The following is a 12,175-nucleotide window of genomic DNA, read 5'->3' as shown; positions in this document are numbered from 1 at the left end:
CTTCAGCCAAGTACCACGTATGGATGACTGTACGTGTAATACGTGTGTTTTCCCAGCTTTAATTCACTTTTCCCTTTCATTTAGGTTCTGGACATCCACAGTAGGAACTTTGACTATTTCCTCCCAGCTGAGCTGCCTCAAATCTGTGTTTTCATGGCTGTATTTTGCACAGCAAGGCAGGCTGTTTTGTTACAAGAGTAATTGATGTAAACTTTTACTCGTTATCTGTCATCTCCAAACTGCTTGGCTTGTACCTCAAGTAATGTCTGAGGATCCCAATCCAGTACCCTGGAGGAAGGCCAGGGTAGGAGGAGCTGGTTTTGCTAAGCCTCCATGGTGTTTGCTTACAACTGAGTAAATTAGAGATGTTGGCTGACATCACAATTTCTCTTGTTCATGTTACTCCTTATCCTTGCATACTGTGAAGATTCTGAGACTATCCTTGTGCCAGTCCCTGGCCCTTCCCAAGAGCAAATTTGTCAGGAAGCCAGAAATCCCTTTCCAGACAGCACCCTGTTTCCTAGAAGAAGCAGGTCACTCACTATCTGTTATCCCCTACCCCAGCATACAGAGCCAAGGGCTGTCCTTACACAGACCTCCAGTGTCTGAGGCATTCACTTGAGAGCCATGAATTACTAGAAAAATATATGCTCAAGCTAAGATCTTTTATTCACAAAACAGGAACTCAAGGCAAAATTTTTTCATTAGCTCTCTACTCTCAGTGCTTTTCAGACTCCTTGTTTTGGCTTTGGGGAAGACAGAGGCAGTGAGTTACACACAGCAAAGTGTGGCGTATATGGAAAAAAACCCCAAAATATGACTAACCAGGCAAGCCTAGGTTCATGGGGATGCTTAAAAGCTCTCTGTGACACAAACTGCATCACATCTGCAGGGCAAGCTATAGGCTTTTGTCAAAGTATTTCCTGAGAAAATAGCCTCCCACTCAAAGACAGCCTGAAACTGCTGCAGCCAAATCCATTTAGGGACAGGATGGTCACAAAGTTACCCTAGGAACCCCTTCAAGCTGATGATGAAATGGCTGAAATAAAATGAAGCCATTTCTGACTGAAGGACATCAAGCATTCCCTTAAGTGGGTGGGATCACAGAACCACAGAATATCCTATGTTGGATGAGACCCAAAAGGGTCATTGAAGTCCAACTTCTGGCCTTGGACTTTTAGTTAAGTTCCAGTTAATGTTTTTAACACAGTCACATAGAAACCTTGTAATCTTTAGGATGCTGAAAACTTAAAATTTCCACTGACTGATGACAAATAAGCATTAATCCATTCTTGATGGTTATTACCATAGCACTCTTCAGTAAACACTGACTTTGGAGGATTTACATGTATTTAAATATTATCCTTCTTTCTTCCTCCTTCCCCCCACCCCCATCTGGAAAGAATTATTCTGCAAGTTGAATGACAATCATTTGAGTCATACAAAACAACATGAAACCAAGACTGTCAGTAGATTTATACCACATCCTTAAGAAGTTTAGTTTAGTTTCACATAGTGAAACATCTAATGGCTTTCATAATTTTCAACAGATAACTTGAAATTAGCCATACCACAAACACAGCAGCAGATACACAGTTTCAAGTAAGTCTTAACTGATTTTTTCCTGTGCTATGTTGAAATAGAGTATGCTATTTAAACTATATTTAAACATTCAGCTATTTTAAGGGGGTTTCCTTACTCCTGAGTACAGCATTATGTAAAAATCAACAGATAAAAGATTATCTTGTTCTAGAAGACAGCACACCAGTCATACATCGTTGGCATTATTCTAGATGTAAATTTGGAACAGTATTAAAACTTAATCTCCTTCTATGGCGTTTCCAAAGCAAATAAATGAACCACTGCTTTTGTGTGTTGTCCCCACCACTTTTTTTTTTAACTATAATTTTTATTTAAATAAGACACAAGAACTTCTATACCGAAAAAAAAATACAAAACAAAAGCCACACATTTCCTTGTGTAAAGCAATATTGTGTGATAATTTGAATACTGTTCAGCACAGTGGCTAGAAATAACAGTACAACTATGTACAAAACTTTAAACAATATTTGACAAATTTCTACAGCTGGATGTAGAATACAATTGAGATAAACAACTGCTGGGAAATTTACATGGCAAAGCATTAGCTTCAACACATTTGGTTCAAAACCTTCAATTTTGCTAAGAACAAATGTGCATTTTAATTAATATTTAGTTTCTCATGGAAAAAAATATAAAGAACATGTAATGGCATTGCAAATATTGTACAGAGTTCAGCACTGATCTAAAAACCACTCATCATATCCCCTGGTAAACCTAACACCAATAACTGAGACTACAATTTCTTATCTGGACATAGCCAGAGCATAAAAAGGTCATCATACTGCAATGTTAGTCTAGAAAGAAAAAGATTAAAAGGAATCGATACTTACATCACGAGTATTACCTCCCCTTTATCTTCAGTCTATAAAATATATAGTGTTTTCACCTAGGCCTGAGATTAGTAGGGTTAAAGATGGCTGCTGTGTTTCAATAAGCTTTTTCACATGAAAATGGTTAGAGACAGATCTCTCTCCTTCTACATTTTCTGCAAGGGGAGTAAAAAAACAGTGGATGTTTTATAGGCTGTGAATTCCACCTTGTAAGACAGCGTTAACAAAAACTCAGTAATAAAAAGGAAGCAATGCTTTATCTCCAAAAAAAGCACATATCTAGTGAGTAGTTACTGGTGGCTCACTCTCATCCCCCTCCAATCTCATCTTCAAAAGCAGAAAAAAACAAAAAAGAGCATGTTTAAATGCTCCTAGTAGCTGCAGGCTACTAATCTCTTCAATTCCTGGAAATGGTGAACCTTATTCTCTTAGGAACAGACAGCATACACGCAGTTCCACCGAGCTGAAAGCAATGGAGCAAGAACATCAAGTTTATTTTGCCTTTGGGGTTCTCTTGGTATCACAGGAAATTATCTCAAAGCAATGCTCCTCTTTTTCTAGTACAATAGAAGAGTGTCACAAACCCAATCTTGCCATGTACTATTTTGAGACAGTGTCCAGCCTGCAAAACCGGGATTATTTTACATGGATTTTTCTTTTATTTACACTTAAGCAGGGGGGAAAACACACTTTTACACACACAGCTTAAGAAACTGAAAGTTATGGGAGAAGCTTTAAGTAACATGAACTTAAAACTATTGTTTTCCCCACCCCTCTTAGAACACCCACTTGCTACTTCTGGACTTTCATCCAAACACAATTACTCACTACATAAATAAAACGCCGCTCATCTAACACAGCTCAACAAAATCTGAAAACCTATTTCCAACCAGCAAATGAATGAACATTTCCAAAAGAGAAACTAAACATTAATTTGACTTTTAGACAGTAACAGTAGCATTTCACATCCTTAACTGCCAACAGAAACCATGAGAGGAAATCCCCAATCACCCCCCCGTGAAACCTAAAAGAATTTCTGCCCTTTAACAAAAACATTCTTGTCTTTCAAAATCCTCTCACACACAATGTGGAATGTTTCTCATGTACAGCCTAGTACTGAACACTTTTATTTGCAACAGTTTAACAGTCATTAACTGAGCAACACCTGAAACCTTTAAATGCCACAATTTTACATCTATTGAAATGACAGTAAATGCAACAGTTGTTTTACTTGTAAGCACATGACAAAGTGATATACATCACAGATTTGCTGGTTCTCCTCATGTTCACCCATGTCCAGGGTCATCATTCACCTGGATCTGAATGCACTTATTCCAAGAAAGTGGAATGTAATGAGGAAATATAATGCATAAAACAAGGAAAGGCAAAAGAGTGATGTTCCCTCTTTAGCTTTGTAGCTGTAAAATATTTTATATTCCAATATGATATACATTCCAAGTTACCTGAGTTTACACTTCAAGAGAAGTACCTGAAGCTAGGCCATAGGGTGGGCACTGTGCAACTGCTGTGGCCATTTTTTTTTTTTTTTTTTGCATTGTGTGTATTACAGAAGTTAGAAACATAAACACCTGGATCAATTGTAAACATAATCCTGAAGTACAGTATTTTCCATAGGACACAACACAGCAAGACATTTTCTATTCAGACAGGCAACATTTTTTTTATATATAGAGAGAGCTTATTTATACTGTAGAATTTGAAACAGAACACAGGACACAGTACTAATCTGGTCAAACGTACTATGAAATGCATAGTCTCCACTTAAAACATTTCATGTAATATGGATTCCGCAGGCATTACTGCTTTCTCACAAAAAATGCCAAATATGGATTCTGTCCCTGCCAAGAACAGTGTTGAGATATTTGTTTGAATGCTGCTAAGTATTCCGTGGTGTTCTGAAAGGTTGCCACCTCATGCAGATGTCACTGAACTAGGATCTCCTCCCTCCTTGTCTGGGGCAGAGGCCTGCTCCACCTTGCTCTAGATCAACACGTAGCTCTGAGGAGAGGAATGCTCTTCAGTCTGAATCTCCTGCAGGAGCGGCTGCTGCTGCTGGCACGGCTGCTGTACCGGGGTCTCTGGGGAGTCCATTGTGCTGGTGTCATCTGACAGAGATGAAAAGAGACCCGGGACGAGAGCTGCTCAACAGTCAGGGTGCTCAGACCTGTGCTCTGACCAGAGTTTGGGGAGTTCTTCAGTGTCAGGTCTGAAGCGGGAAGGAGGGGGCCCAGAAGTTTTACAGGACAGAAAGCTGATCCGGTTGGGATGAAATTAACCTTGTTTTTGTCAGGACATGAAAAGAGAGGGGCTGAGACAGGCTGACGAGACCTACAACGAGAAAAAAGATTATATATCTGGCCAGCAGAGATGCTCTTCACATCATGAACTTTGTGGTTCTATACATTGCTAAAATGTGAATGACAAGGAATGGGATTAATTGGACAGAGGGGCAAACATCTTCCATATTGGCAGTCAGCTAACTGATCCACAGCATTAAAAATAGTACCATCACAAAAAATGACTTGGTAATTACTGGACAAACATGCAACTTCCAGCACGAAAAATCTGCAGTACATATGCACATGAAAAAATGCCACGATTAATTTAGAATGGCACAAATTCTTCTTTGATAAGCGATGCAGCAACAACACATTTAGTCATTTTAAATTCCTTTGAGGACCTCCCCAAAACAGACCTCTCATTTCCCATATTCCATAATTTGTCTGGAGGCTTTTTCCACAATCCAACATTGCTCCCTTTACCACCCAGAAGGCAACGAATGCTGCTAGAGCAAGAAACATCCCCTCCTTAATTCTTTCATCCACAGGAGCTTAGCATGCAACCTCAACAGCATGTGCTGTGCTCAAATACTGCTGGGTCTAGGGAAAAAAGACATGATGTCCAAGAGTTTAATTTCCAATTTCTTGCTCAGCAAAAATATTGAGCAAAGTCTATGCCATAAGCATACTACCATCTACAAACACTTTTCATATGTTTCATTCCATTTGCTATGTTTTATACACATCAAAATGCAACCTACGCTTGAAATGGGTAATTATGACAAGGGGAGTTTTTGCTTAAGCCACGAAAATTTAAAATGTTAAAAAAATACATGGAAAGAGGTTTATATAAATGCTTAGGAAATTAATGTACCTTATCTTTCCTGCTTGGATTTTTGTTGCCTTTTGTAAACGCACAAAAGGAGGTAAAAGACTCCATTTTCTCTTCACACCAATGTAAACACTTGAACTTCTCTCTTGCACAAACTATAAGAATAGTTTGCTCCTGAAAAACCCATCAGCTGGAATAGTTTATTCATCTGCAGTTGAATAGGCTCAGTAAACAGGTTTACTGCTTTGCAGATACCAGCTGATATAAAAGGCATTACTTACGACATTTCCTCAAAGACCTTCACTCGCTCACATCCCTCTGGGGGCTCTCGTTTGAACATGTAGCTGTTGTTTGGTTTGGGAGATGAGGCATACTTGGGCAACGGTGAGCTACTCCCACTGTCTGAAAATTTAAAGCAGTTATATTACTAGAGATTGAGAGTGCTTTTTAATTAAATTCGATTTCCAAACAAGATGCCTTTTTTCACAATTTAGCCACTGCGCTGGTTTGCTTCTACCACAACGCTTCCTTTATTGCAGGCTACTTCTAACACCCTTGTATAGCACATTTCTTCTGAGTAACAGCTTCGGTGCAGCAGCACTCTATTGTATAACAACACGTAACAGGAGGATATTTTTATCCAGAACACTGCAATTGGAACAAAGCAGAGCTGTGATCCTGGAAACAAATACATTCTTTATTACATAGTTCAAAAACCATAAATGAACAAAGTAATATGCATAATACATGCAGAAGAATTATGAGTGGTAATGATAAAACACTTTCTCACTGTATAAACAGTGTATACAACTTGTATCTTATTTCAAAACAATTCTTCACTGGAATATTGACCTCATTAGCCTCATGAGCTGCTCAGAAGTCAGAACTAAACAAAACACATTTGTAACACAGGTACTGCTACCTTATCATTACAATGTCTTATCTCACTTGCTTCACAGTTGTGAAGTGGCTTTAGAATCTAGAATAAAGCTTCTACAGTTTAATTCTCTCATCACTACTGGCTCTATAATACAGGTATTCTTCGTAACTTCAGCTGCCTGTTTGTATTTTAGCCAGACACACTTAGAATTAAAGGTGAGAAGATCTAGAACAAAAGGCAACAGGCAGATTTATTTGTACTTCTCAGAAAGTATGAGAGAAGGCTCAAGTCTGGTAATGATAGAAGCACAGAAGATTCAAATCTTAAGATTATGAAAGGGTTCACTTTAAACAGTCACGCTGACAACATGATAGTAAATGCATTAAGGAAATTAAGTAGGTACAGAAATAGCTATCCACAGAAAATTAGCTTTTTGCAGTGGCTTCTACCTTTTCAAAGAGCAACATCTCTCCCAGGGTGGTATTACTGGTTCCCTATTCCCTGCTTAGGATTACAATTAAAAAATGAAGTAGCAAAATTAACGAGGACCCACCAGCTTACAAATACACCTGAACTGGAGAGAAATAGCTGTTCTTGCTTTAGCTCTTTTCAAGTCTTTCCACTAATGTGCGGTACATTATTTTTAACTCAAGTTTATAGCTTTTGTTTACTTCCCTGTTGTGCATGTGTGTTCCTTTTTCAGCCATCCAAGCTTCAAGCACTATTATTTAACTTCACCAAAGTGGGCAGATTTGTCTTTAACAGCTTGCAAAGAATATCTACACAAACTATTATATTACCGTGACTCAAATACTAAGGCTAATTATTAGATGTTTTGAAACATTTCTGCTTCCTCTTACAAGAAGAAACAAATCAACTCAAATGTCACACTTCCCTTTGAAGATTTATCGTGAAAGATATGAGATAAAAAATAATGTTGAAGTGAACCTCATTAGCATATTGATTAGTCAGTGCTTTCCTGCTGTAGAGTGAATACAGAACTTCTATTTACAGAATTTTTGCTGTTAACTACGAAGGCAGAAAATGCTTAGAGACGATACAGATATTTGCCAAGTTGGGAGCATGATGGTCCTGTTGGCATTTTTCCACTGTTGGCCCACACCACTCATTCCAAACACAGAAATCATTAACAGAACCCAGACAGTTTGTTTCCTCCTGCTAATATTTAAAATTGAACATCCAAGTTTCTACTTAAAAAATTAGAGACATAAAATGTACTACTGTTCATTCCACTGAATAGTGGAAAACTATGGCAGTACATCCAAGGGAAGAATCAAACAGAATTCAAAGTTAAGTCAGTTCTTGGAAGATTTAAGAGTCTTGTCTATTAGCCAGTTCAGCTTTCAATCAAGGTTTTGGTTTAGTTAGCCCTGCCTGGCTGAAACTTTCTACGTGAGACAGCTGCTAAACAAGTATTTCCCTTTACCCTCCCTGCTTTTAAAGCTTATGAAGTTGTTGATTTCCATTTTGCCCGAGTGCACAGCACGCACTGTTTGGAGAACACGCGCGGCTGCGAGGAGACTCGCGCGTACAAGCCGGGCCTCGGGCAGGAGCAGAAGGGACTGGGAACACAGGCCACCAGTGAAGTGGCAAGAGGTGGAATTCACAGCTTAAGCCAGACTCCACTTGTGTATCCTGTGAGCTCTGCAGCGCTCAACTGTCCCGTCATTATTCCCTGACGACACCACACATCCATGTGTGCTGTGCCAGGGTCTGATGGGCGCGTTCACGGCTCGCCAGGGCCACAAGGCCGAGCCCTCGGCTCCCTCCAGCAGGGGGCGCCCTGCCGGTGTGTCCCATCCCATCCCATCCCATCCCATCCCATCCCATCCCATCCCATCCCATCCCATCCCATCCCATCCCATCGACAGTGACTGATCCTGGAATCTTTAACAGGAGTTTCCCTGCCACAAACACACAGCAGACAATATGGAGGCTATCACATGGAATTTCTGGACACATATTTAAAACACATATATTCTCTCATCTAGAAATCATTTTAAGACTGTAATTAAAACACTAAGAATACTATTTTAACCTTAATACAGGAAATCATATCTTGCACATATTAGAACAACAAAAGGGGGTAAATAAAAAACAATCTGTAGAGCAGTTTTTTGAGGGACTACACTTAAACAAGAAACTGCCAGTAAGCCTTGAGATTACTTCTGATAGGTTCAAAAATAACTAATAAGACCATCCAAAGACAACACTAACAACTTTCCTTTAAAGAACTATGAATCAGATACCCAGAATATAACAAGCATCTTCATGAACATGTTACTTGGAAGAGCCTGCTAGCAACAGCGGGACTACTAAATGCTACCTAAATCAAAATCCCTGAAAAACAGGGTACACAATTTATATTTATACAAAGAAACCCCTCCAGATTTCACCTGCTTATATGTTCAGATGCCTTTGAATTTAATTTCTGTCTCAGCTGCTGAGGATGCTATGTAGGGCTCTGAATTACAGTTTCATGGACCAGAGTATCACAAAACAGATCTAGTGAAACCAGTAGTTTTATTACAAAATCATCAAGCCAGGTGCCATGAAAACACATTCTTTCCCAACCCTTCCTTATCTGCTCTAATCAATCCTGTGTAGTATCACTGCTCTGTTCAGAGTAATACTGCGAGCCTTTTCTGAAAATCAGCTTTCACTTGCTTTTGAAAAATTCAATTATTTAACAGCTTCTTGCAGGAAGGTAAACCCACCAGCTGACAGAGTCCAAAGGGCAGCTGGGAGGGCCTCATGCCAAAGCACAGCTTTACACAAAAAGTAAAAGATGCTTTAGGAATGTCAAGCAGTGCTGTGTCTGTACAGAGCACTGGCTCCTCTCACTGCTTAGTCTCTTAGTCAAACTGACCCTCCTTTCCTATTCAGCAACACGCCCCACAACCATTAGTAACACCAGTAACTCCACTTTTTAATGGTAAATACCAGTTATTTCCATCAAGAGGAAAACTAAACCTTTAGAAAAGTAACAAGAAGAAGTCACCAAAAATTTACATTTGGTTATACAATGCATACTTCCAAAAAAAATGGGTGATGGTTTTATTCTAGGCTCACAAAAGCTTTTAAAATGAAGGTGTGAAAACTTTCCCAAGTTTTTATTGTATAGAGCAATTGACAGCCACAACAAATGTAATAAACTGTCCCTCAAACCTGCTACTCTGTTGTAATTTCCAACCATATCCCTCATTTATCCATAATTTAATGATTTTGAAGCAATATTCTAATTCAGAACAACTGGCCTGTAGTATCTGGATGATATGAGAGCAAAAAGCACCTTTCTGACTACACTATTGCAACCTCTGAAGAAATTACTTTCTCTTGGAAAACTGCTACATGTTTTCCTAATCTTTACCTTGCCCTTAAAAAATTAAGTTGTGATGAGAAGTTCAAGGTCACATACACAGTATTATGTACCTTACTTAAAACAAGTTTAAAATGCCATTATGATGACTTAAAAAAACTGGCTGTTTATCATCATCACCTACACACTTCTCCCAGAGAAGACTTTTGATGCAAGCCTAGCATTAAAGCCAGTCTTAAAACCAAAATCCACAAATAAGTATCTACTCATAAATTTCGCTCAGTCAGCTGTTCAAAAAATCCAAGGCATGAGATAAAAAGCCTTGAAAAGCATTAAAAAGGTTAGATGCACTATTTCAAACTGTCTTCACTCACTACTGCCAATAAATGTACCACTGAAAATTCCTGTTACTGTGATAACAGAGTATTGACTGCCAAAGGAATTACTGATTTCCTTGCTTTTTAACTTATATTTCTTATCAGGACATATATGAACCAATTTACCTGTCAAGATGGTTTTTTGTGTGCTAATACTTTAGTAGATGCTTCTATAGTGTTTCAGTCTTGACAACATATTAAAATTCACATGCATAGTGTAAGAAATAGGAGTACAGTGGAGGCAAGCTAATAACACTGCTATTTTTGGAGCATAGCCAACTCTTGTGTTGAGCTAGGACTTTTACTTTAATGTGGTTAACTTGCACACTTGCACATATCCACCCCCAGTTCAGGATTTGGGCAGATGGATTTGTTTTCCACCATTTCCTTTTAAATCCAAGATGTGGAAAAAAATACTTTTCAAAATCGAGAAAAGCTGGTGTTTCTCCTGTTGACTTCCCCAATCCTAGTCCCAAATTACTTTAAGTCTTTATAAACAGATAGTAGTTACAAAAAAAGCTTAGCCTTACTTACAACCTCAAAACTCTGCTATCTTTAGCTCATTGGTAAATAAATATATGCTAAATCTTAGAAGATTTCAATTCCTCTGTGAAACTTACTCATCTTGCATGATTTACCCAAATCCTACATCCTCCACAGTGAGTCTGTGTCTCAGCTAGCTGACCAGAAGCACAAGGGTAATTTTATTAGTAAACAGTTGTCAAAAAACCCACAGTCCTTTTTACACTGGTGCCCATATACTCATACTCCATAGTCTGTCAGTAACTCTTAATTCCTGACACTCCAGTTGTACTCCCACTATAAAACCAAACAACATTTTACAGACTTTGAAAAAAACGCAGGATATTGATGTAGGCATAAATTATTTAGAATTTTTGAGCCATTATGCAGCATACACAGAGAAGTAGTTACCCTCCACCAGGTTGTTCAAACAGGTATCTGAGCTCCTCACCAAATAGCTCCTAGTAGAATGTAAGACTTCAGAAGCAGAGTTCTTTTAAAAGCAGTCCAAAACTTCATCACCATTTTCAATGGCAAGCAATTCACCTACAATAAATATGCAGTCTACCACAAACCTTCCTGAAAGCTTTCTTAAAGGTAAACATGTTACAGTCTGAATTCTTCACATTAGAATCTTCATAAATAGGTAACTGTTTGCTGTGCTCCTCTGACGTATTTATGGAAGATGTTTGTGAAGTTTCACAAACAAGAGGGAAAAAGATATGTAAACAAACAAAACCAATTTTCAGATAAATCCTCAATCCCTCCACAACCATCAAACAAAAACAAAAACTGATGTAATGAGTAAAATGAAGGTAGTTGTAAGAGCATGATATCACATGCCTCCCATAGGTAAAGGCAGGCCATTCTACTCTCACCTTTATCACGGTCATAGAGCAAATCTTCTGTTGAACAGGGACTGCCATCCTGAGATTCAGGAGGGCAAAAGGGAGAGACACAGGGTGAGTGGCTGCTGCAGCTGCTGCTGCGCTCCTGCACAGACGGAGTCTGAGTGTCAATGCTCCGGGTACTGCTGCTACGATAGTGAGCAGGCAACGGCGCCCTCCGACCGTCAGGGATGTCCAAAGGCTGCCAGAGAAACAAGCAATGACAGACAAAAGATCAAACTCACAAGCAATGGTAGCCTGTGGCACTCACCAGCAAAGGCCTAAAGAAGAACAAGCATGGCAATTTAGAAAGAACAGGGAGATCTGACACAAGAAAATAATGCAGTGTACAATGGATACAACATACATTAATTACACGGAGTACTGGAGCAACCTGCACGTGTTTCAATGCAAAGTTAACATCCACAATTCAACACATGCAAGTGTTATGTTTTTATGGTTTTTACAGTAGTTTAAAAAAGTAAACCTCCCTCACTAATTATATGTAGTACTACATTTTTCAATAAAGGTCACTGCTATTATAATACAAAAACAAGTACCCCGACAGAGATCACATTTGGATAAAAGGGAAAGTAGAAAATGTC

General features: G+C 38.8%; 1 protein-coding gene across 1 annotated transcript in view; it reads right to left on the bottom strand.

The window, feature by feature from the left end:
- Positions 1–2,745: 2,745 nt before the first annotated feature.
- GLCCI1 (glucocorticoid induced 1) overlaps positions 2,746–12,175 on the bottom strand; it is a 51,422-nt gene continuing 41,992 nt past the window's right edge. Inside the window, 4 exon segments of the mRNA XM_030226581.2 lie at positions 2,746–4,576; positions 4,579–4,781; positions 5,846–5,966; positions 11,562–11,772. Of these exon segments, the coding sequence (XP_030082441.2) occupies positions 4,434–4,576; positions 4,579–4,781; positions 5,846–5,966; positions 11,562–11,772 (678 nt within the window). The 3' untranslated portion in view covers positions 2,746–4,433.

This window comes from Serinus canaria, chromosome 2 (assembly GCF_022539315.1).
Source record: "Serinus canaria isolate serCan28SL12 chromosome 2, serCan2020, whole genome shotgun sequence".
Lineage (NCBI taxonomy): Eukaryota > Metazoa > Chordata > Aves > Passeriformes > Fringillidae > Serinus > Serinus canaria.
Note: the sequence above shows the minus strand (reverse complement) of the source record. Positions and strands in the feature narration are given on the sequence as shown.